We start from the raw sequence: 22385 nt of genomic DNA on the forward strand, positions 1-22385 counted from the left end.
CTGTACTCTGCCTAACAGCCTGGCATCTTGGGATAAAAACAGCACAGCCCCTCGGGGGCTGCCCTCTCCATGTGGCGCCCTGACCAGTGGTGGAAAACAAGGCTCTATTCAGCAAGTGTCCAGGAGAAGGGATCAGAGGCCCAGGCATTGGCCTCAGTGGGGCGGGGAGAGGAAGGCTTCCCAGAAATCCAAGGACACAGATGGGTGAGGGGCCTGGGTGAGGCTCTGGCCCCATGGGATCAGAAGAGAAGGGTGGATGGATCTGAAGTGTCAGGCTACAAGACGCCAGCCTGGGCTCCTAATATGGACCCAGTGGCTCCTGGGTTCCCAAAATGACCCATCCCCAGAGGCGTTTCCCATCCTCTCAGCCTGATGTGTGGGAACTCAAAGGATATAAATCTCCAGTGTGAAAGTGAGGTGAGGGGTGGTGGGGAAACTGGGGGATGGAGCAACAAAGATGGGAGCTGGGACAGCCAGCTCATCTATAACTGCTTTGTGCAGCTGTCTAGACCGGGCTCTAGGCAGGGGTACAGAGAGGCCAGGCACAGGGGAAGTGAACTTGGTGGGACAGAGGCAGGGGGTTAAGTGTGGTCCAGGGAGAAGGCCAGGGAGTCCAACACCTGCCCTTCTTGCCCCTTCAAAACTTCTATGTCCCTTCCTTCACCCCCCACCCCCTGCTGGACAGAGGCCTCAAATGACCCTCTAGACAAAGGGCTGGTATCCAGTTCCAGCCCACAGCCCCAGACCTCCGGGGAAGGGGGAGAAAGCAGGAATGCAGGACGCCTATGTTCAGAGCAGAGAAATCCAACAGTCCACTAGGATCGGGGCTCAGCACTGTAACACGGGCTGCTTCTTGAGAGTATGGAACACATTTGCTGTTCGCAAATTCCAGCACTTAGCAGGCACTAGGAGGAGTGCTGAGCCGGGAAGGCCTGCTTTATGGGATCTAAGAGGTGGAAAGCGGTGGAAAGCGGGTCAGAGGTCATCTAATCCAGCCCTTTCTTGGCCCAACTTCCCAGAGAAAGGGCCTCCTTGCCTAAGTGGTCAGGGCCGCAGATGGAGCATCAGGCCCCAGGCATCGCCCACCAGCACCTCTGTCTGTGACCCGGCTGGGGTTGGCGTGCCCACGAGGCCCAGCCCCTGGGCACAGTGACCTCGGTGGGGTGAGAGGAGCCCCCCCGGAGCTGCGGCCCAGCCCCTCCCCCTCAGGCCATGCCAGGGGGCGTTGCCAGGGGCAGCCGGGGCCGTGCCAGGCAAGCCCTCGCCTCCATAAAGCCCTCACTTCCCGGGAGCGGGCAGGGCCAGCATGGAGAGGAGACGGGTCGCCTCGGCCGCTCGCCGCTCCTACGTCTACGTCTCCTCGTGGGACATGGCGGGGGGAGGCCCGGGCTCCGGCCGCCGTCTGGGGCCGGGCCCCCGCCCCTCCGTGGCTCGGATGCCGCTGCCGCCAACCCGGGTGGACTTCTCGCTGGCCGCGGCGCTCAACACCGGCTTCAAGGAGACACGGGCCAGCGAGCGCGCCGAGATGATGGAGCTCAACGACCGCTTTGCCAGCTACATCGAGAAGGTGCGCTTCCTGGAACAGCAGAACAAGGCTCTGGCTGCTGAGCTGAACCAACTGCGGGCCAAGGAGCCCACCAAGCTGGCCGACGTCTACCAGGCGGAGCTGCGAGAGCTAAGGCTGCGGCTAGACCAACTCACTGCCAACAGCGCCCGGCTGGAGGTCGAGAGAGACAATCTGGCACAGGACCTGGGCACCCTGAGGCAGAAGTGAGGAGGGGGCTCGGGGTGAGGGACCTCCGGAGCAGGGAAGACGCCCGCCCCTCGCAGGCCCAGGACCTCAGGCGGAGCCTCTGACTCTGTGATCCTTGGCTCCTCTGTTTACCCATCTCCGGGAGGGGAGGGCTGTCCTTGCTCCCCAAGATGATGAGAGGGACTGGGAGGAGGCCGAGTCCCAAGGATCTGACTCCCAAAGACCTCTTGCAGAGGAGCCACGGTGCTCTCAGCACCTCCCCTTTGGGGAAAGCCATGTGGGAACAGTCAGGGACCCCCATAGGCAGGGTCTTCATGTTTCATTCGCTGCCGCTGGGCCTGGTGCCCTTGCAGAGCCCGTGGAGTGGAGAAATGGGAAGGGAAGATTGGTGTTCACTAGGAGGACGGGGCTCTGGGGCAAAGGAGGAGGTGAGGAAAAGAGCAGGTGAGCCTGGCTTGGAAACACAGGTGATACTGCCTGTCACCAGCTTATGATCCTGGTCAAGCCACTTTAGCTTGCAGTGCTGTGAAGTAGAGATTCTAATAAACCTATTTCCAAAGGTCAGAGGAAACCCCAGGGACATGGCGTTTTGCTGAGCTGGCAGGGCAGGCATGTGTGCCCTCAAGTACAGGAAGATGAGTGTGCATGCAGCAGTGAGTGTATGTTGGTGAAAGTGCCTGTGTGAGCAGGAGCAGGTGCACCAACCTTGATAAAGCACTTTAGTAATGAGTTAAAGCACAGGCCCTTATCTGCTCACCCTCCTGGCCAAGGCTCTGTCTGGGACCCTCTGCCCTTCACTCCTCCTGTCATTCCACTGGGCCTAGGGGTAGGGGTGGGGGTCTCTCTGGCAGCCACCTCCAGGGAGATTGGGGCAGACACCCGGGAATGTGTCCCCCTACCCCAGGTTCCAGGATGAAACCAACCTGAGGCTGGAGGCTGAGAACAACCTGGCCAGTTATCGACAGGTGAGGGGGGTGGAGGGGAGGGATGGGGGAGGGGGGTAAAGAGTTGATGGCAGCTCACTCACACAGCCCCTAAGCCCAGCCCTCCAGAGCAATGTGCTGCTCTCCCCAGCCACAGAAGGAGGGACCAGACAAGACATGGGAGTGGGGAGAAGGAGTCTGGGGTCAGAGCAGCCTTTCGTCCCTCCCTGCTCCAGGAGGCAGATGAAGCCACCTTAGCCCGTCTGGATCTGGAGAGGAAGATTGAGTCTCTAGAGGAGGAAATCCGGTTTTTGAGGAAGATCCACGATGAGGTAAGGCCCTCAGAGAGATTGAAATGGATAGAGACAGAGACAGACAGAAAGAAAATAAGCACAGGGGAGACAGACAGAGAGATAAGAGAGCATCCTTAGCCCCTGATGAAATCCATAGACACACACCACTTACTAAGAATTATAACAGAACTTGTTGCCCCCCCCCCTTTTTTTAAAGATTTTATTTCTTCATGAGAGACATAGAGAGGCAGAGACATAGGCAAAGGGAGAGGCAGGTTCCCTATGGGGAGCATGATGTGGGACTCGATTCCAGGACCCCAGGATTAAGACCTGAGCCAAAGGCAGACGCTCAACCACTGAGCCACCCAGGTGCCCCACCCCATTTTTTATTTCACAACAGCCCTGTGTGATAGGAACCCTTCCGGTATTATTTCCTTTTCACAGAGGAGGACGCCGAAGCCCAGATATGTGACTTGCTGAGGTCACATAGTCTCTCTGACATCACCCCCACTGCCACCTGTCTCCATTTAAATGCGAGCCACTCATTTTATTTTTATTTATTTATTTATTTATTTATTTTTAAGATTTATTTATTCAGAGAGGGCGCAAGAGAGGTAGAGACACAGGCAGAGGGAGAAGCAGGCATCATACAGAGAGCCTGATGTGGGACTTGATCCAGGGTCTCCAGGATCACACCCCGGGCTGCAAGCGGCGCTAAACCGCTGCGCCACCAGGGCTGCCCGAGCCACTCATTTTAAAAAGACACCACTGAGATCTGACTTCAGATTATAGATTCATAATCTATGATGCCATGGAACCTGGGACCCTGCAGACACACCCACACCACAGGGACTCAGTTGCTCTCCATAAGAACACAGGCACACTTTCAGTGCTCCTGCCTGGTGGAACCTGGGAGGAGGACACCATGAGGCCCCCAAACTACCCTCTGCCTCCCCTGGCCTGGGCCATGCCACTTCCTCTAATAGGACTGCCCAATTTCCCTTAGCTAACATCAATGTCCAAGGGGCAGGCAGGCAAGGGCATGATATTGTGGGGAAATGCCAGTTGCAGCCTAGGCCCCAAGCCCTGGCATCCCTTCTCTCCTGGCCAGGAGGTGCAGGAGCTCCAGGAGCAGCTGGCCCGGCAGCAGGTCCATGTGGAGCTGGATGTGGCCAAACCGGACCTCACAGCAGCCCTAAGAGAAATCCGTACGCAGTACGAGGCCATGGCATCCAGCAACATGCATGAGGCAGAGGAATGGTACCGGTCCAAGGTAGCGCTGACTGTGGGCCAGGCTGCTTCCTCCAGGGAGCCCTACTGGCTCTATACAAGAGAATCAGGGAATAAGGGTGGGGGAAGCTAGGAGAGGATCCTCTCCAGGTCATTGACCTTCACCAGAGAAATGAGGGGGCTTGCCCAGGGTCACACAGTCACCATTACTTGCAATAAGTACTTTTTAAAAAAGATTTTATTTGAGAGAGAGTGTGAGTAGGGGGAGGAGCAGAGGGGGAGGGAGGGAGGAAGAATCTCAGGCAAACTCCAGGCTGAGTGCAGAGCCCCACACAGGGCTGGATCTCATGACCCTGAGATCATGACCTGAGCTGAAACCAGGAGTCGGATGCTAAACCAACTGCGTTCCCCATGTGCTCCTCCAATAAGTACTTATTACTATTACTATCATTATTATTGTTATTATTACTATTATTAGCCAACATTGTATGCCAGGCCCTGTGCTTTGCATACATTATCTTACTACAAAGAAAGTAGTGTTCCTCGACAGATGAGAGAACTGAAGTCCAGAGAGGTTAACTAGTTTGACCAAAGTCACACAGTTCCTAAGTGGTAGAGCTGGATGTCTAACCCTAGCCATCACACTTGGGAGCCTGCGTTCTTGATGCCTCTGTTGTCTGTATCCTGAGTCACTGGGCATCCACTGCATGTCAGCACTGCCCAGGATACAGAGACCTGTCAAACCAGGGAGATGTGATGTGCACCCAAATATGATGTCTAGAGAGAACACCGCTGGGCAGCTTATATGCAACATGGGGAACATACCATAGAAGGGAGGGCATTTGGGCTAGGAAAGACTGGCAGCCAAAGAACATGAAAAGAAGAGGGGAGGAGCATTCCGAGGGTAAGAAAGCACAGAGAGGCAGGGGCCCAGAGATGCCAGCCCAGCATCCGAGCTAAGGAGTGTGAGTGGCAGAAGCCAGTGATGGTTCTGAGAAGGTCAAGGCCTGATGGAGCCATGAGAGCTTCACTGCCAGCTAGGGGGAGAAAGGACTTTTAGAACCCAGGGTACTGCTCACCAGAAACCCCTGTCCACGGTGGGGAGGGGGGGGGTTCGGTTCAGACTCCTGGAAGGCTGCCAGCACAGGAGTTTCTGGATTCCGCTGCCAGCACCGTTGGTTTCTTCACTCCCTGCCCAGGCACTGTGCTAGTTGCCGGAGCCCTAGCAGAGGCCTTCTGAGCCTTCTGTTCATGGGTCACGGTCACTGGGAATAATCCCACCCAGGGCCGGAGTCCCGGGGAGACCTGGACACCAAGCCTGGGGTCCTGGCCATCTCCCTGAATTCCCAGAGACCCACCAGCCCGCACAGCTTCCTCGACAGTTCTCCACAGAGAACTAGTGCTCTCCGCCCTAGTTCGCGGACCTGACCGACGCCGCTGCCCGCAACGCCGAGCTGCTCCGCCAGGCCAAGCACGAGGCCAACGACTACCGTCGCCAGCTGCAGACCTTGACCTGCGACCTGGAGTCCTTGCGCGGCACAGTGAGCGCGGGCAGGGCCGCAGCGGGGCAGATGCTGGTGCGCCAGCCTGAGCCTGGGGGACCTGCCAGCCAGGGGCGGGGACAGGACGGAGGGCAGGGGCGCTGCACACTTACTGGGCGGGGAGCCACAGGGGAGGCTGGGGATCAGGGGGGGCGGGCAGTGATCCCTCCCCGAGGCACCTGCCGGCTCCACCCTGCAGAACGAGTCCCTGGAGAGGCAGATGCGGGAGCAGGAGGAGCGCCATGCGAGGGAGGCGGCGAGTTACCAGGAGGCACTAGCCCGGCTGGAGGAGGAGGGACAGAACCTCAAAGATGAGATGGCCCGCCATCTGCAGGAGTACCAGGACCTGCTGAATGTCAAGCTGGCCCTGGACATTGAGATCGCCACCTACAGGAAACTGCTGGAGGGCGAGGAGAACCGGTGAGAGGCCACCAGGGGCGTGGTTGGGGAGGGCTGTCCTCCCTGCTGCCCCTCCCTGGAGTCTCCTTGCTTCCATCAGGGACTGTCGTATTCAGTTTGTGTTGTGCCCCCTCCTATCCCAGTGCCCAGTAGGTACTCATAAATGTTTGGTGAATGAATTAATGGATTCCATTCAGTTGGTGTCGGTGAGGTCATAGGGTGAGGACTTGGGTTACCTCCCCCAAACTAAGAGGCTTACTCCCCACCCTCCCAATGAAGATTGGACTTTTCCCCTGACCCTCTCTTTTGCCTCCTCAGAACTTTCTTCACCACTTCCTCTCCCCCTCTGCCATCCTCCAGGCCTCCACTCTTTCAAACAGAGATGTGCCTCTGGCAGACAACACCCAAGCCCCTTGCAGACTCTTGGAGCCCCAGGGAGCATGTAGGCTGCTGGGGAAAGCCAGGAGATGGGCTCAGCTCTTCCTGGCAAAGAGAAGAGCTTGGAGGCTGTCCTGATAACCCTAGACCGGGACCTGGCCCCAAGGATGTCCTTGGACAGCCCGGTCACTCTTCCACCTTTGCTATCTTTCAGCATCACCATTCCCGTGCAGACCTTCTCCAACTTGCAGATCCGAGGTCAGTACAGCAGGGCCTTGTGGGCAAGGTGTTGGATTCCTGCCCCCTCTCCCAGTGTGGGCAGCTGCTTTGGCCTGGGGCTGAGGACCAGGGCAAAGGGGTCCGGTCCAGGGCTCTCCTTGGGGGCCTACATAATTCACCGCAGAGCTTCCAGCCAGAACACAGCAGCTCAGAGCATTCCAGGTGGGGCTTGCAGCTGCTCCTGTCCTGCTCTGCCCTGTGTCCCATTCCCTAACCCTGCCACCCCATCCTACAGCAGAATTGGGTGAAGGTCTCCATCTCTGTCCTGTCTGCAGATCCCTGAGCAAGCTCTGCCCATCTAAGTGTTTTATGTTTTTGTTTTTGTTTTTTTTAACTGCTTGTCACTACAGGGGGCAAAAGCACCAAAGAAGGGGAAAGTCACAAGGTCACAAGACATCTCAAAAGCCTCACAATACAAGTTATACCAATACAGGCTCACCAGATTGTAAATGGAGCCCCGCCGGCTCTCGGTTAGCAGCCTGCCTCTGACACGGTGCATTTCTCAGCCTGACAGGGAGCAAGCCTCACCAGGCCCATTTGCCCTGCCCTCCTGGGCTCCCTCCTCTCGGGTTTCCCTAAAGGGCCATGCTTGTGTCATTATCCCAGCAACTTCAGTGCCCAGCCCAGGACCTGGCACAGGGTAAATGTTGGTTAAACTAGCAGAGCTGGCTGGTGTTCAAAGTGATATATCCTCTGGTGCTCAGACGAGATGCTCTGGGGCCTCTGAGCAAATGCCAGCCTCTGCCTCACCTCTTCCCCATCAGTGGGAGGGCCCCTTGGGTTTTGCCGTGCCTGGTGGCCAGGTTCTCTGCTCGATACATCTGTCCCTGAGGCTCCACAGCTCAGCTCAGTGCTGATTCAGCCCAGAGGAGTATTTCCCCCTAGACTGCTGCTCTTGGAGTGAATAAAGTTTTATGCTCCCTTCTCTTAATTTTAAATATTAGTGAGAGTGACATATTATATTTTTCTCTCTGAGGGGGGGGGGAAACTAAATTACTTCTTACTTGTATGTGGCCCTCACATGATTCTTATCTAAGGGGAAAAAAAAATTCTGCTCTAGAAATCTAGGAACCCTAGATCTGCATGTCCTGGGGCTCAGTTCAGCATCGGAAGTTTAACCAGGCAGAGCAGGTCAAGGTAATACTGCCAAGTGCCAAACAGTAAAGGGTCAGTAGGGACCAGAGAAGTGGCAGAGAGAAGTAGAAGGGAAGGGGAACAGGAAAGGGACCCGTGTATATTGAGCACTAGTATGTGCTAGGCACTTAACATGTATTATTTCAGTAAACTGACTCCTTGCTCCCACCTAGAGAAGTAGATACCATCACCCCCATTTTGCAGATTAGGAAACTGAGGCTGGGAGAGGTAAATTACCTTGCTCACAGCCTTGAGGCTGAGCTGAGACTCGAGCTCTGGCCCACCTGATTTCAAAGCCCGTGTGTTCCTTCCTCGGCACAGCACTGGGTTGTCAGAAAGCCAGGTGCCAGGTCAGAGCTGGCAGAGGGACCAAAATGCAGCCAGGCCAGGGAAGTGAGCAAAGCACTGGCTGGAACAGCTAGGTCTTGCCTAGCACTGTGGGAACTTGGGGGGTCTCCAGCCCCCTTGAAAGAGCCTAGCCCTCTCTGCCTGGTTGGACAGACTTTCATACTCAATTCCCAAAACTGTGGGTTTCATAGGGAAGCTGGGAGTGGGGGAGGATGTTTAGTGGCCCAAGAGCCAACAAGGGGCCTCCTGTCCCCATGACTGCAGAAACCAGCCTGGACACCAAGTCCGTGTCAGAAGGCCACCTCAAGAGGAACATTGTGGTAAAGACCGTGGAGATGCGGGATGGAGAGGTAAGGTCAGATCGGAGATTCTGGCCCTATCAGGCTCTGGCTGCCTCCAGGAATTTTCGAGGCCAGACTTTGGAAGAAAGCCTGAACTGGCACATAGAAGGTTCTCAATTACTCAGAAGAGCTTCCCAGGGAGGCTCTGGAAGAGGGGAAGGAACCGGGATATAATTCAATTCCCAATCCCCTCCACTGGCAGTTCTAGGGACCCTGGGTGTCTAGGCCACCAGATGGAGTCCTGATTTGGACTTTCTCCCTGTCTCACCCTCAGACTCAGGTACCCTCAGACTCAGGTGCCCTCAGACTCTAGCCTGGGGAGAGAGAGAAAGGAAAATAAAGTTAGTAGCCTTCACTCCCAGCTTTCAATTTCCAGCTTGATAAAAGGAACCTGCCAGAGGAACAGGAAGGGGGGATTTGGCATAGCCCCTCCTTGCCACGCCAGTGACAGCAGCTAGCTAACTTACCACATCAGTTCATCATGGACCAGGCATGGTGCTAAATGCTTGCAAGTGTTCCCTCATTTCCTGGCAGCTGTGTGAGGGGGTTCTGGTTACTATCACAGAAAAGAAAGACCCAGGAAAGCTGGGGATTTCTCCAAGGTCGCATAGCCTAGCAGTGGTGGACCTGGTGTCTGTGTGAGCCCCTAACTGTTGTACACTTCTCTCTGTACCCTGCAGGTCATTAAGGAATCCAAGCAGGAGCACAAGGAGGTGATGTGAAGCAGGACCCACCTGGTGGTCCATGTCCCACACAGCCTGAGGGGTCTGAGCGGATGGGATTGTTGCCCCTCCTCTATAGCTGACTTCCCCAGACCTGAGTTCCCACCTGCCCCAGCTGCTCCCCTCGTCCCTCCACCTCTATGCTAGCTTGCTGCTCTAGGCTCCATCGGTACTAGGCCTGCCAGAGGGCACCTACCCTGCACCCAATAACTCCAACTAACAAGTCACTCCCCACCCAAAGGGGTGGTCTGAAGGGGTGTGGCCAGCAGCTTGGGTTAGAACTGTGGGAGGAAGAAGTTGAGGTCAGGGGACCCAATAAATCACCCTCCATAGCCCTAATCCCTGTTGTCATGGCAACTGTTGCCAGAACTGGAGGTCCCTGGGGGTATCTGGGAAGTGGGCCTTAGAGTTTCCTCAGGCTGTTGGAGGAAAACAGAGACTCAGACAGGAAGGGCAACTCCCCACAGGCAAGATAGCCCTGGTCAGAGGTTTCTTATTCTAGACTGACCCTGAGGAGTCTGAGACTGGGTGGGGACATCCTGCCACTTGGAGTAGTCCCCAGACAGAATGCCTGGTCTGCCCAGATCCCAGAGGGGCCTCCTGAGTGACAATTCAAATGTCTCAGTCCCACTGAGCTGACATGTGGGCATGCTTTGGGCATGCCATGGGCGTGTGGGAGCTTGATTCTCAGCACTTGGAGGATCTATAGTGTAAGTGGAGAGGGATGGGGTGCTGGGAAGGAGTAGAGGGGGGCTGCCTGGCCCCTAGCTTGGATACAGAGAGGTCAAGCCCAGGAATCCTCCCTCCATAAGGCTGGAGGGGAGGCAAGAGGAGAAGGTAGAGGAGGCAGTTAGGATGATGCTAGACATCAGAGTAGGGGGTTATGGGCAACCAGATACACTTGGCCTCTGGGTCGTGGGAATCAAGGAAGTGATTCATCCTCTTGAAGATGCTGACACTAGAGAGAGGGGCTGCTGTCCCCAGGGGCAAGGCACACTTTGTTCCTATTTTAAAGCCTCCCTCCTTGCTGCATAATTCCCCCACCCAGATCTCTGAGCCACTGTAGCTGCTGCCTCCCAACCCCAGTAACACTGCTGGGTGAAGCCACTGTCCTACATCAGATAATTCCCACCCTCCAGTGACCTGCTGTTTTTTCCTAACCCAAGGGCTCTTGTGGTTCCCCTCCTACTCCAATGCAAAATGTACCCTCATACTGTAGGTAGCACTATATTTTATCGTTTGGGGAATGGAGGCACAAACAGAATGAAGACTGGTTTGTGCTCTGCTTTCCATGGGAAGACTGGGGATGAGGGGCAGGCACAGGACTATCTGTGCCCACAAATAGGGCTGAGAGGGTCCGCTCCAGGGTCCTCCTCACCCCTCCAAGGCCAGAAAAGTGAGAGTCCTTCCCTCTTTCCAAGACCTGGTGCCCTTCCCCTCACTCCCTCCTGCCACCTGCTGCTGCTAACCCTCGGGGTACCACTGCAGCCTTTACTTACTAAGGTAAATAAAGACAATTGCTGTGGCCTTTCCCAGAGTGGACTCTGATCTTTTCAGGGGAGGCTGGGGCTGGGGGAGAGGGCAGGAAGTAGCCTTGGGCAAGACTCAACTTGCTTCTTATTGCTGATCATCTTGGGACCCCAAACCCCCAAGCAGCAGGCACATGACAAATCCCAGCTCTAACCATGCTCCCCATGGCAGCCCTGGTGCCCCCTGCCCCTCTTCTCACTCAGTCCCCAGCCCTGGGAAAAACCCTGATGTTGAACTCCACTTTCCTCACCCATTTCTCCTATACGAGTCTCTACCTTTTCCCTCAAACCTGCCATTGTGGAGACAAGAACATATATGAGGCTCCCCCACTCCCTCTTCCTCTCCCTGCTACCCCTAATTCAACCAGCGCCTATTTAGCAATCCTCCAAGACAAGAAAATAAAGCACCTCAAACACTGTTCCAGCATCAAAAAGGCCATTTGATAAATACTAGGTTCACTTCTTCCTTCTCTGAGCGTGAAGTTGGAAGACGTGCACCCTAGCTACTTCCATACTGGCCTCAGCCCCCCATCTCCTACCTGCCTCAGGCTTCTCCACCTGCCAGGAGCAGGTTGTAACTAACAGATTTGTCCACACCCCCCTTGCCACACAGCCCAGCCTGGGATGCCCACCCAGAGGCATCCGGCATCATTTAACAAACACATCTGAGCACAGCTGGTCTTCAGAGGTGGGGAAAAAAGGGGGATCTAAGGGGAGAAGTTGGGACAACAGTGAAATAAGTAACAGCAGCACCTACAGAGGTGAATGGTGACAAAGACAGCCGTGATGAACAGGTAGCCTAGTAGGGTGAGCTCCATAGCAAAGTGAGTCTCCGGGTCTGAGAATGAGACCCGGTAGCTGCCCCGAGATGCAACACCCAGTCGGAACCCTGCAACCCGCACCCCCTGCCGCCAGCAATAGTAGATGCCCCGGTCACTCAGCTGGGTGAAACGGATGTGGAGATGGTTGCCGTGGTCGATGAACACTCTCATGGACCTGTTGACGCCCTTCAGGTACTGTGTGCGGTAGAGGTACTGGTGGTCCTTGTCCCAGGCCACAGCGTGCTCGGGCCGGGACCCAGGACAGGAGATAATGAGTCCATGGCCTAGCCTCTGCTCATGGAACTGAATGGGGACCTCAGGCACCCAGGGCCGGCTGCCCACCTTGGCCACATAGCTGAAGATGGCCATCAGGCCGTCCTGAACCTTCTTCTCACAGGGCACCACACAGCTCTGAACCAGTAGTTCGGGTGTATGCTCCCTGGTCTGGGCCCGAAGCTTTCTGGGCACAGCCTGTGAACCACAGGACACCACATCAGGCAGTGTCTTGTGGTAACGTGGGGAGAGATCTGGGCTCTGCAAGTAGCAGAGGCCAATGCGCCACTGCTCCCCACGCACCCCACAGCGGTCACAAGGGGTCCACTCCCAGAAGGTGGTGAAGATGTGGAGGTTCCCGCGGTGCTCATCTGGAATGGGCTCCTGGCCCTGGTCCTTGAAGGTGGCCACCATTCCCTCACTGCTCTGGATGTCCACATCATAGGCATAAAAGTAGTCCCCCTTGCGGGTGCCACAAAAATACAAGCCCGAGTCCTCAGGCTGGGCCCGGAAAACCAACAGGCTGAACATGCGGATGCTGAAACGAACCAGCATGTCGCTGCCCACACGCACCTGGGATTCCTCTGTCAGCACCCGCCCGTCGAAGTCTGTCAGCACTTTGGTGTGGCGGCTGCCCAGGTGCTTTTGATAGTACCAGACCACAGCAGACACCTCCTCAGGCTTGCAGTGGCAGGGAAGCTCGAAGCTCATGTCGGCCAGGTAGGCTGCATTGTCAAATATCAGAAACGCGGGGCAAGGGGTCCTCTGAAAAATATTCTCCTTCTCCACAAGTTCAAAGGCCTGGAGACTCCCCCACACCCACAGGAGCACAGTGGGGTGGGCCATGTTCATGCCCACAAGAGGCAATGGTCGGGGGGGCAGGGCAAAGCCAAGGCACTGAAAGGCCTACAGGACTTCTAGAAATCACTTCCAGGAGTGGGTATTTATATGAGAAAGGATTAAGTAGCCAGGAAGAGAAGCAAGAATCTGCAGAGGAAGTGGCCAAAGGCCAGGCAATTTATTCCCAGCTGATGTACAAGATGCCCTTCTCATGTTCCAGATGTGATCTTAAGGGAAAACCATTCTAGAACCTAGCCCTCTCTCCCCTTTCTAGAACACTGGCACTCGCCCAAGAATGGGTCAAGAGAAACCGGAATGAGAAGGGCACAGGTGCCAGAACAGGAAAATCTCTGCCTTCCTGCTTCAGGCCCTGCCTGCCTGGTTAGTGGAAAGGTCTTCCCTTTGGTTAATCCAGGAATTGAAGAAGACCCACCTGCCTGCATATCTGGCCATCTGAAGCCTGGGAGGCTGGCCAGACCTAAGCTGATGGCTTGGGGCTTTCCCAGGCTCCCCAGCGCAGGAATTCAGCCCCTGAGGAAATAGTATACCTCAATGAGGTAGCATTTGATTATTTGCCAATTAAATGTCCATTCACTGGTTTGGGGTATTCCTGTTAAGAGCTGTGGAGATCAGTATTTGTTTACCATGGAAGATGAATGAATTTGTTTTTTATTTTTCTTTTCTTTCCTCTTCTTATTTATTACTATTATTACTATTACTACTACTACTGTTATTTTGAATAGAGGCTTCAACGGGTATAGCCAGCATTTGGTTGGGCACACATTAATCTCTCAGGGCCTATGGGAGGCTTGGTAGACTCTAAGGATGGCAAGCAAAATTCTTTCAAGTTCTTGGGCCCTTGTCCATCCTGTTGATCTACATAGTACAGAATATTGAGCCTCCAGGGTGCCCTGAGAAATGGGGAAGATTCTATTCCCGCATCTGCTCTGAAAATTCCAAGTTGAGAAGGGGATTAGGTGTGGGCTTCTCATTACAGTCCTGAAGAGCCCCCTTCAACAAACAAAAAATGCTTTCAGGGGCCACTGGGGTCCTCTGAAGGCAACTGACCCCATCAATCCACCCGGTATACCCCTAGCAGCTCTTTCAGGAGCCTCTCCTCCTCCTGGAGCACACCAGGCTGCTCCTCCAGACCCCACTCCACCTGGCTGAAGCCCCCCTTTGTGGATCTGGGAGCACTCATGGCCTGCAGCTTCTGAAACAGGCCTCTGCAGCTCTCTCTCTCCACATGGCTCAGCAGGCTCAGGTTCAGAGTGAAGCGCCCGGTGCCCGCCAGGCTGCGCAGGATCCCTAGTACCACCAACCGGTCGGCTGGCCTCACATGATCAGCCAGTGCCACCAGCAGCTCCCCTAGAAGTCCAAACCCCACGTCCGTCTGGAAGAGATGACCCAGCTTTGGACCTCCGAGCTGCAGCAGGGCCTGGTAGCGCTCTGGCCCACTCCGCAAATACCGCCGCCAATCACGGTAGAACTCTGCGGAGGTCTCAGGCTGGAAAAGTGTTTTCACCTGGATCACAAGGAAAGACAGGAAGTCCTGAGCTCTTCCAGCTGCTCTGTGCCAACAAGGCAGTGACAGCGAGGGGAGCCTGTGGGTTTTCATCTTAGCTCTAGTGTTGCTCTCTGAGCACTGGGTAGGCTGTGGTCCCTGTGAACCTGGTTTTCAGATCAGGGAACTGGGAGTGGCATAGGGAAGGAGGGCCCAAGGAACCCAGAACATGAGAATCTCAGGTGTACCACGATTTTCCCATTGATGAATGTGGACCTAGCCCTGTTCTATGAGTGTAAGTCAGGCTTTACTCTGAGCAGGGCAGAGGGGATGGTTGGACACCTCAGAAAGACAAAAAGGAATTCAAGGCAAGTGTTAAAAATCTGACAGACTGGGTCTCTCTCTTAACATTGCCACAGGATCATTACACTATATACTGTATAACCCGGGGGCAGAGCAACTCAAATCTGATCTGGGAGCACAAGTCAAAGGAGTGAGTGGAGAAGACCTGCCTAACCCACCTTTCCCTTTCCTTTTTTTAAAAAAGATTTTTATTTATTTATTCATGAGAGACACACACAGAGAGGCAGAGACACAGGCAGAAGGAGAAGCAGGCTCTCTACAGGGAGCCTGACTTGGGACTTGATCCCAGGACCCCGGGGGTCATGACCTGAGCCAAGGCAGACACTCAACCACTGAGCCATCCAGCCCGGTCACCTTTCTGACTTGTTCTGCCCAGTTTAACTCACCCTCATCATCTGCTAGTTGCTTTTCTTTCTGGAATTGGAGACAGAAACCTGCCTCTGTCGGTTTAACAAGAACTATGTATTGTAAGAAGACCAGATTGGAGGTTCAGAGCAGAGAATCCTACTGGTCTGAAAAGGCTAGGCCTCACCTACCTGGGTGATTTCAGTGGCCTCATCCTGAGAGGTCCCTCTCTGAGTAGTGTGACAGTTCCAGGGTACAGTCCTCTTTCCTCCTATCTTGTCCTTCCGCTCCAGTGGCTTCAGATGTGATGCAAGGACAATACCCCTGTGGGCAAAGGACAGAGTGGAGCATAGTCTTATTGCTATCTGTGGATGTGAGGTGGCTGGACTTTGCCTAACAGAGGTGAAACCTACCAGCGAAACCTAACAGCAACAGTGGCTGACAGTTTTTGAGCACCCCCCATGTGCCAGATATTGTGCTTGAAATCTTACATGTAATAATTTATTTACTTGTAAAATAGGTTATTCTCTTTTACACACGAGGAACAGAGGCTTCAAGAGGTTAAATAACTTGCATAAGATCACACAGGTAGGGGCACCTGGGTGGCTCAGGTCGTGATCCTGGGGTCCTAGGATCGAGTTCTGCATCAGGCTCCCTGCATGGAGCCTGCTTCTCCCTCTGCCTATGTCTCTGCTTCTCTCTATGTGTCTCTCATGAATAAATAAATAAAATCTTAAAGAAAAATAAATCACACAGGTAGCAGAAGGCTGGGCCAGCACTGACACCAGAATTGTCTGACTTCAAAGCACATGCTCTTACCCAGTATCATCCATTGTAATGGGAGGGTCTGAGAAAAACAGCATTAAGCCAACCTGAATTCCTCATAGGAAGCCACCTTTTGTTCCACTGCCCGTAACTTGGCAGCATTCTCCCGTTTGTATTTCTCATCAGCGGTGAGCGCAGCCTGCAGCTCTTTCTCCAAGGCCTTGAAGTCAATGATGTCATTCCTTTCCATGGCCTGTTTCTAGGAAGGCAAAGGGAATGGACATCTGTGGATGACATGTATCAGGGGGAAGGACGTGTCTGCATTTTTTGCCAGCCTGCAAAATGATCCCAAAGCACTTATTTTGGGATATCTTTCTACTTATTTTGGAGGGTGTTACAACAATCTAATTCTCCACTACTTTATTGAGGGGAGCTGAGTTGCACAGTGAGGAGTTGCTTAAGACTTGTCACTGGAAATAGAACACAGAGTTCTTACTTGCAGTTCGGCTTCCAGTGGTAATTTTGTTCTCTGCCTCTGAAAGCATTTCAATTTTGGAGCTTCCACTGAGGCGACATTTGGATCTTGGAACTAAGTCCCTTCTCTCTTCCACATGGGCTCACTCTATAGTGAGGTGCTATGACAAAGGAACTTCCACAAAAGCAGAACTACTGTTAACTATGCTCCTGAGCCGAGGGATGAAATTTCACCCATCATTTAAATTTTGTCATGGGGAATGATAGTTTTCACCCAAACCAGGTGCAAGGACTAAGTACGAAATCACGCAGAAGTGGCAGAGAAGGGGCTCAATGATCCCTCTGTTCAGACTAATTGGAGCACAGGTCACTTGAGCAATGGCTTTAGTTCTGCCCTGGTACTTCTGCGGCCTCTGCATGTGAGGCTGATTGATCCTTTCTACAGGGAAATCATCTATGCAGGTTTTAGTAGTGGCTCTGCCATTTACTTGCTATGAGACCTCTCTGAACCTCAGACTTTCGGTGCGTTGAGCTAGATTTTGTGGTGGTGTCATCATCAACGGGGCAGGGAAGCAAGAGGTCTGCTAGCAACCTCATAGAGCTTTTTCCCTCTACCCCAGCGCAGTAGGCCAGGAGGGGGAGGGGCTGGGTAGGCCGGGAACTGAACTCAGGTGTCCCGGCTCCTGTCCAGTTCTGAGCCCTCCCCAGTCATTGATGAGAGAGAACAACTAACCCTCCGCCCCCCAGCCCTTCACCCCAGGACCTCAGGCCTAGATTCCCTTGCTTTCCTTGAGAACACTCAGTCGCACCACCAGAACCGCACGGCTCGGCGTAGACCACGCCCAGCAGCCGTGGTTGCTCAGCAACTGCTCCAGCCGCCTGACCACGTGATCATCCCGAAGGCCCCCTTTCAGGGTGGCTTCGAGGCGCCTGACCAGATTCGTGCCTCCTCAGGCGTCCGTCTCTTTGGAGCAGCCCACACCTTGGCTTCGGGGCCTACGACTCCACGTCGCCGGTTCCTGGATCCGCGGCCGGCATTCCTCCTAGCCGGTCCTCAGGCAGAGGGCTGTCCTCGGGGCAGCAACGCGACGGCGGCGTCTGCGGGGTCCTTCCGTTCGGCGGGCGCAGCGGTGCGGCGGCGTGGGGCGGAAGCGCGGTCTCGGGCGCGGACTTGGAGCTTTAGGCCGAGCGGGCGGCAGGTGAGCTGGCGCGCGGTCAACGGCGGAGAAAGTTGCTCCGGGCGGGATGGGAAGTAATGTCCAGTCTGGAAGAGACATTGTAGACTTTCTGCCCCTTTCACTTTGTAGATGGGTAAACTGAGGCGTGGAGCGGGAAAGGAAAGACAGCACATACCTCTATTCCGGGAGCGTGGGGAGGGAGGGCATAAATGTTGATCGTCCGTAAAAACCCCTTCCCTGGACAGAGGTCGTTGTCTTACTCCCTCTTCCATCTGTGCGTTCTTCACCCCTTCTTTACCGAGCTCCTTTCGTCTTTATTTTGTATTCGTTTGAGAGCCTGCGTTATAGCGGGAAGTTGCAGTGAGATTTGGTCACTAGTTTTGTGCAACTGTGGACAGGTCAGCTGTCTTCTCTGTGCGCTGTAGGAATCATTCATTCAACAAATACTTATGGAGGTCTTATTTTGTACCAGCGTAGTTCCAAGTGAAAAAAAAGTCCTTGCTTAAATTTTAGTTGGGGAAATGAGAGTGAAAATGACCTGAATATGTGAACGAGGGTCTAGTACTACTAGTAAAAATAATAATAAAACGGTGAAAGTAGGGACGCCTGGGTGGCTCCGTGGTTGAGCGTCTGTCTGCCTTTGGCTCAGGTCGTGGTCCCGGGGTCAGTCCCCCTCAGCGAGGAACCTGCTTCTCCCTCTGCCTATGTCTCTCTCTCATGAATAAATAAATAAAATCTGGGATCCCTGAGTGGCGCAGCGGTTTGGCGCCTGCCTTTGGCCCAGGGCGCGATCCTGGAGACCTGGGATCGAATCCCACATCGGGCTCCCGGTGCATGGAGCCTGCTTCTCCCTCTGCCTGTGTCTCTGCCTCTCTCTCTCTCTCTCTGTGTGACTATCATAAATAATAAATAAATAAATAAATAAATAAATAAAATCTTAAAAAAAAACAGTGAAAGTGGGGGTTGGAAAGTGTGTGTAGTAGGGACTATTTTAGAGTTACATTCTCCGGTGACATTTTAGTAGGGACCTGAGTGAAATGAAGTAACAAGGTATAAATATCCATGGGAAGAGCATTTCCTTTTTTTAGAAAAGATTTTATTTATTTATTCATGAGAGAGACAAAGGCAGAGGGAGAAGCAGGCTGCCTGCAGGGAGCCTGATGTGGGACTCAATCCCAGGACTCTGGGATCACAATCTGAGCCAAAGGTAGGCACTTACCCACTGAGCCACTCAGGAATCCCAGGAAGAGCATTTCCGAAGAGAATTTTTTTTTAATTTATTTGAGACAGAGAATGTGAGCAGGAGCTGGGGGAGGAGCAGAGGAAGAAGGAGAAGCAGACTCCCTGCCAAGCAGGGAGCAGGATATGGGGCTCAATCCCAGGACCCTGAGACCACGAACCCAGAAGAAGGTAGTTGTTTAACTGACTAAGCCACCCAGGGGCCCTTTGGAAGGGAATTTCAAGAGCAGTGGCCCTGGAGCAGAAACGAGCTTGCTTTGTTACAAGCTGCCTTTTATAAAAATGTGTGCAGTCACTTCATGGATCTTGGGAGAATAAAACGAGCACAGATGTTGATAGCTCTTGGGAAGTAAAAAGAATCTCTGCAAATGAAAGTTACCATAATAATTTACATTTAAGTCCTTGGAGCTAGTCCTTTACTTGAGATAAATATCACTATCTCAAAAAAAAAAAAATATCACTATCTCAAAATTAAATATTCCATTCAGTTAACATTTATCCAGTTCCTTCCTATGCAAGGTACTATACTGGGCATTGGCAAGTAGGCACAAGGAACACAGAGTTCCTGTATTCAAGAATGGCCAAAAAATAATGCTTCCTAACATTTACTGAGCCTGGGACTGTGATAAATTGTTTACATAGACTGTTTTAAATCTCATAACTTTTTATGCAATGGGGATTACTCACTCCATTCTCCAGTTGAGGAAATAGATTTGGAGATGTGAAGTAACATACCTGAAAGTACATAGTAAGTGACAAAGTTAGGATTCAGATCTGGGTCTTTCAGGGCACCTGTGTGGCTCAGTCAGTTAAGCGTCTGCCTTCAGTTCAGGTCATGATCCTGGGATCCTAGGATGGAGCTCCAAGTCAGTCTCCCTGCTCTCCCTCTGCCCCTCCCTCAATTCATGTGCACTCTCCCTCTCTCAAATAAATAAATAAAATATTTAAAAACAAAAACAAAACAAGTCTAGGCCTTTCAACTCCAGAGCCGTACCCTTACTCTGCCTCTGATCTGTTATTACTTATAAACTGTACAGTTGTTGGGGAGGGTAATTAGTAGTTAACTGCCATTCAAGGCAGAATTAAATGTTGATTAAGATACAAAAGGCTGGGCAGCCCTGGTGGCTCAGCGGTTTAGCACCGCCTTCAGCCCAGGGCCTGATCCTGGGGACCTGGGATCAAGTCCCACATCAGGCTTCCTGCATGGGGCCTGCTTCTCCCTCTGCCTGTGTCTCTGCCTCTCTCTCTCCCTCACTGTGTCTCTCATGAATAAATAAATAAATAAAATCTTTAAAAAAAAAAAAGATACAAAAGGCTATAGCAGTGTAGGGGAGTGAGAAACTAAGGATCTAGAAAAGCTTAAAGAGATGGCATTTGAATTGTTACTTGAATAGAATTTCAGTAATTGAAGTGGAGAGAACCCACAGAATACTTATCAATTACAAAAAAAAAAAAAAAAAAAAAGCAAGTAACTTTGGAAAAGCCTGGCAGACACCACCATAATCAAGTGATTAAATTAACATCATTACTAAAGGGATAGATTAAAACCATGTACCACTTAATAGGAGATGCACTGAAAAGGACACCGCATTACTTCTGAGATATTCCTGCCCGTGATGTAAAACCTGACTCCAATCATGAGAAAACATCAGAGAAACCCAAATTAAGGGACATTTTACAAAAATCAGTAGCCTGTAATCTTCAAAAGTGTCACATTGTAAAAGTCAAGGAGAGACTGAGGAGCTGTTCCTGACTATAGGAGACTAAACACATGACTGTTAAATGCAAACATGTCATCCTGGATTGGATCCTTGCTGTGCAGGACATTGTTAGAACAGTTCATTCTGGGGGTACCCGGGTGGCCCCATCTGTTAAGTGTCCGACTCTTGGTCTCAGCTCATGTCTTTATCTCAGGGTCATGAGTTCAAGCTGGGCTTTAGGCTCCACACTGGACACTTGGAGCCTACTTAAAAAACAAAAAACAAACAAAAACCCAGTTTGTTCTAATAATGGAAGTCTGTGGATTAGGTAGTAGTAATGCATCACTATTAATTTTCTGATTTTGATTGTTGTGTTCCGGTTATGTGGGAAAATGTCCTTGTTTGTAGGAATCACACACATTAAAGCAGAGGTTGGCAAACTTTTTCTATCAAGGGCCAGATAGTAAATATTTTAGGCTTTGTGGGCCATATGGTCTCTGTTGTAGCTACTCAACTTTGCTGTAACAGTGTGAAAGCAGCCATAGACATTATAAATGAATGAGCCTGGCAGTGTTCCAATAAAGCTGTTTTTATAGACACTGAAATTTGAATTTTATGTAATTTGCACTTATCATGAAATATTCTTTTGATATTTTTCAACTATTTAAAAATGTAAAAAGCATTTCTAGCTTGGGGGCTGTATGAAAACAGACAGCAGGCCAGATTGGCCACAGGCCATAGTTTGCCAACTCCTGCATTCAAGTATTAGGGAGTGATGAAGCACTGTGTCAGCAACTTCTCCTCAAGTAATTTAGGAAAAAGAAAATTATTTGTGCTACTTTGCAACTTCTCGGTATTATTTTAAGTTAAATTTTTTTTAGTATTATAAGAGTGGGAGAAAATGTAAACAGGGACAACAGGTAAAACAGTGAGGAGGGGAAAGAACAGGGCCTTGGGAGGAGCAGTCAGTAGATTGGTCCAGCTGAAGAGATGTGTGAAGGGATGTGGTCAGCCATAAGGTTAGAAACGGGGGCTGTGGGTAGAAGCTTCAGTTACCTCGTCAGAATCTAATCCTCATTTCCTTGAATTTTAGCATCATGGATACTGACTTGTATGATGAGTTTGGGAATTATATTGGACCAGAGCTTGATTCTGATGAAGATGATGATGAATTGGGCAGAGAGACCAAAGATCTCGATGAGGTAAAACAAATATATTGCTGTTTTCATCTCTTTCTCTTAAAAAAAAAAAAAAAGTACTGAATCTTCTGTGTTCCCATAATATCCTGTGGACATCTCTCACATTGTACCTTTTAAAATGAGTACTTGTTGGGGTCTTATGCTTCCCCTAAAAAGCTTAGCTACTAAAGTTCCAAAAGGTGATATAAGTTGGTTGCATAAGTGGGGTGGTTTTTTTATTTTTTTAGATTTTATTTATTTATTCATGAGAAACAGAGAGAAGGCAGAGACTTAGGCAGAGGGAGAAACAGGCTCCATGCAGGAAGCCCGATGTGAGACTCGATCCCGGGACTCTGGGACTGAGCCACCCTGGTGTCCCTAGGTGGGGTGGTTTTGTAATACAATCTCTGGTTCATCTGGTAGTAGCTCTCCTTCCACTTAACCTGACGTTCTTTTTGACAGTTATGAGTAATACCAACTTAGAAAAGGTAGTCAGTTTTTCCAAGTGCAGCTGCACTGGCAACTTCTTCATAAGCTTAGCTCCTGAAAGATGAATAAAAGCAATAGAAAGGTAAGGTACAGGGGCGCCTAGGTGGCTCAGTCAATCAGTCATTGTCTGCCTTTGGCTCGGGTCATGATCCCAGCGTCCTGGGATCAAGCCCCACCTTGGACTCCCTGCTCAGTGGGGAGTCTACTTCTCCATCTGCTCATGCTTGCACATGCTCTCTCTCTCTCTCTCTCAAATAAGTATTAAAAAGGCAGGGGGGTGGGCTACAGATTCTTTTGACTCCCTTCAGGAGAGCTATGGCAGATGAAGTCCAAAATGGTCTAAAGT

The 22385-nt window shown here is 51.9% G+C and overlaps 4 protein-coding genes across 12 annotated transcripts in view; 2 read left to right on the plus strand and 2 right to left on the minus strand.

The window, feature by feature from the left end:
- The first annotated feature begins 1281 nt into the window (after positions 1-1281).
- Positions 1282-10876, plus strand: LOC112655595 (glial fibrillary acidic protein). 2 transcript variants are annotated; one of them, XM_025440781.3, is made up of 10 exons: positions 1282-1770; positions 2658-2718; positions 2913-3008; positions 4081-4242; positions 5615-5740; positions 5940-6160; positions 6732-6775; positions 7147-7266; positions 8543-8628; positions 9300-10876. In XM_025440781.3, the coding sequence occupies exons 1-10, from the start codon at positions 1307-1309 to the stop codon at positions 9339-9341; spliced, it is 1422 nt and encodes a 473-aa protein (XP_025296566.3). In that variant the 5' UTR covers positions 1282-1306; the 3' UTR covers positions 9342-10876. The 2 variants fall into 2 exon arrangements, with proteins under 2 accessions (XP_025296566.3, XP_025296567.3); XM_025440782.3 differs by lacking the exon at positions 7147-7266.
- FAM187A (family with sequence similarity 187 member A) lies at positions 8732-12826 on the minus strand. The gene has a single exon (XM_025440783.3). The coding sequence runs from the start codon at positions 12814-12816 to the stop codon at positions 11578-11580; it is 1239 nt and encodes a 412-aa protein (XP_025296568.3). The 5' UTR covers positions 12817-12826; the 3' UTR covers positions 8732-11577.
- A 124-nt stretch (positions 12827-12950) lies between these two features.
- On the minus strand, positions 12951-17376 carry CCDC103 (coiled-coil domain containing 103). Of its 6 annotated transcripts, none has more exons than XM_025440789.3 (4): positions 17238-17376; positions 15889-16040; positions 15208-15340; positions 12951-14329 (listed from the first exon to the last, which is right to left on the minus strand). In XM_025440789.3, the coding sequence occupies exons 2-4, from the start codon at positions 16029-16031 to the stop codon at positions 13877-13879; spliced, it is 729 nt and encodes a 242-aa protein (XP_025296574.1). In that variant the 5' UTR covers positions 16032-16040; positions 17238-17376; the 3' UTR covers positions 12951-13876. The 6 variants fall into 6 exon arrangements, with proteins under 6 accessions (XP_025296574.1, XP_025296569.1, XP_025296572.1 ...); XM_025440784.3 differs by lacking the exon at positions 17238-17376 and adding an exon at positions 17019-17175; XM_025440787.3 differs by lacking the exon at positions 17238-17376 and adding an exon at positions 17019-17141 and having other exon boundaries at positions 15889-16034.
- The window catches only part of EFTUD2 (elongation factor Tu GTP binding domain containing 2), a 45428-nt gene continuing 40362 nt past the window's right edge, over positions 17320-22385 (plus strand). Inside the window, exons 1-2 of one of the 3 annotated variants that reach the window (XM_025440778.3) lie at positions 17320-17454; positions 21466-21574. In XM_025440778.3, the coding sequence (XP_025296563.1) occupies positions 21470-21574 (105 nt within the window). In that variant the 5' untranslated portion in view covers positions 17320-17454; positions 21466-21469. Of the gene's footprint in view, positions 17567-21465; positions 21575-22385 lie in introns of all 3 variants that reach the window. The other 2 variants (XM_025440779.3, XM_025440780.3) reach the window with 2 other exon arrangements.

The sequence above is a fragment of the Canis lupus genome, chromosome 9 (genome assembly GCF_003254725.2).
Source record: "Canis lupus dingo isolate Sandy chromosome 9, ASM325472v2, whole genome shotgun sequence".
In the NCBI taxonomy this organism is placed as follows: Eukaryota; Metazoa; Chordata; class Mammalia; order Carnivora; family Canidae; genus Canis; species Canis lupus.

What these genes read in the sequence shown, in the direction of transcription:
- LOC112655595 (XM_025440781.3), top strand. Translation starts at nt 1,307, where the DNA reads ATGGAGAGGAGACGGGTCGCCTCGGCCGCTCGCCGCTCCTACGTCTAC. An exon ending in AGGAATGGTACCGGTCCAAG is followed by an intron (nt 4,243 to 5,614) that starts GTAGCGCTGACT and finishes TCTCCGCCCTAG; the next exon opens with TTCGCGGACCTGACCGACGC. An exon ending in TGGAGCCCCGCCGGCTCTCG is followed by an intron (nt 7,267 to 8,542) that starts GTTAGCAGCCTG and finishes CCATGACTGCAG; the next exon opens with AAACCAGCCTGGACACCAAG.
- FAM187A (XM_025440783.3), bottom strand. Translation starts at nt 12,816, where the DNA reads ATGAACATGGCCCACCCCACTGTGCTCCTGTGGGTGTGGGGGAGTCTC.
- CCDC103 (XM_025440789.3), bottom strand. Translation starts at nt 16,031, where the DNA reads ATGGAAAGGAATGACATCATTGACTTCAAGGCCTTGGAGAAAGAGCTG. An exon ending in GCTTCCTATGAGGAATTCAG is followed by an intron (nt 15,341 to 15,888) that starts GTTGGCTTAATG and finishes CTTTGCCCACAG; the next exon opens with GGGTATTGTCCTTGCATCAC. An exon ending in AGGCCACTGAAATCACCCAG is followed by an intron (nt 14,330 to 15,207) that starts GTAGGTGAGGCC and finishes CTTGTGATCCAG; the next exon opens with GTGAAAACACTTTTCCAGCC.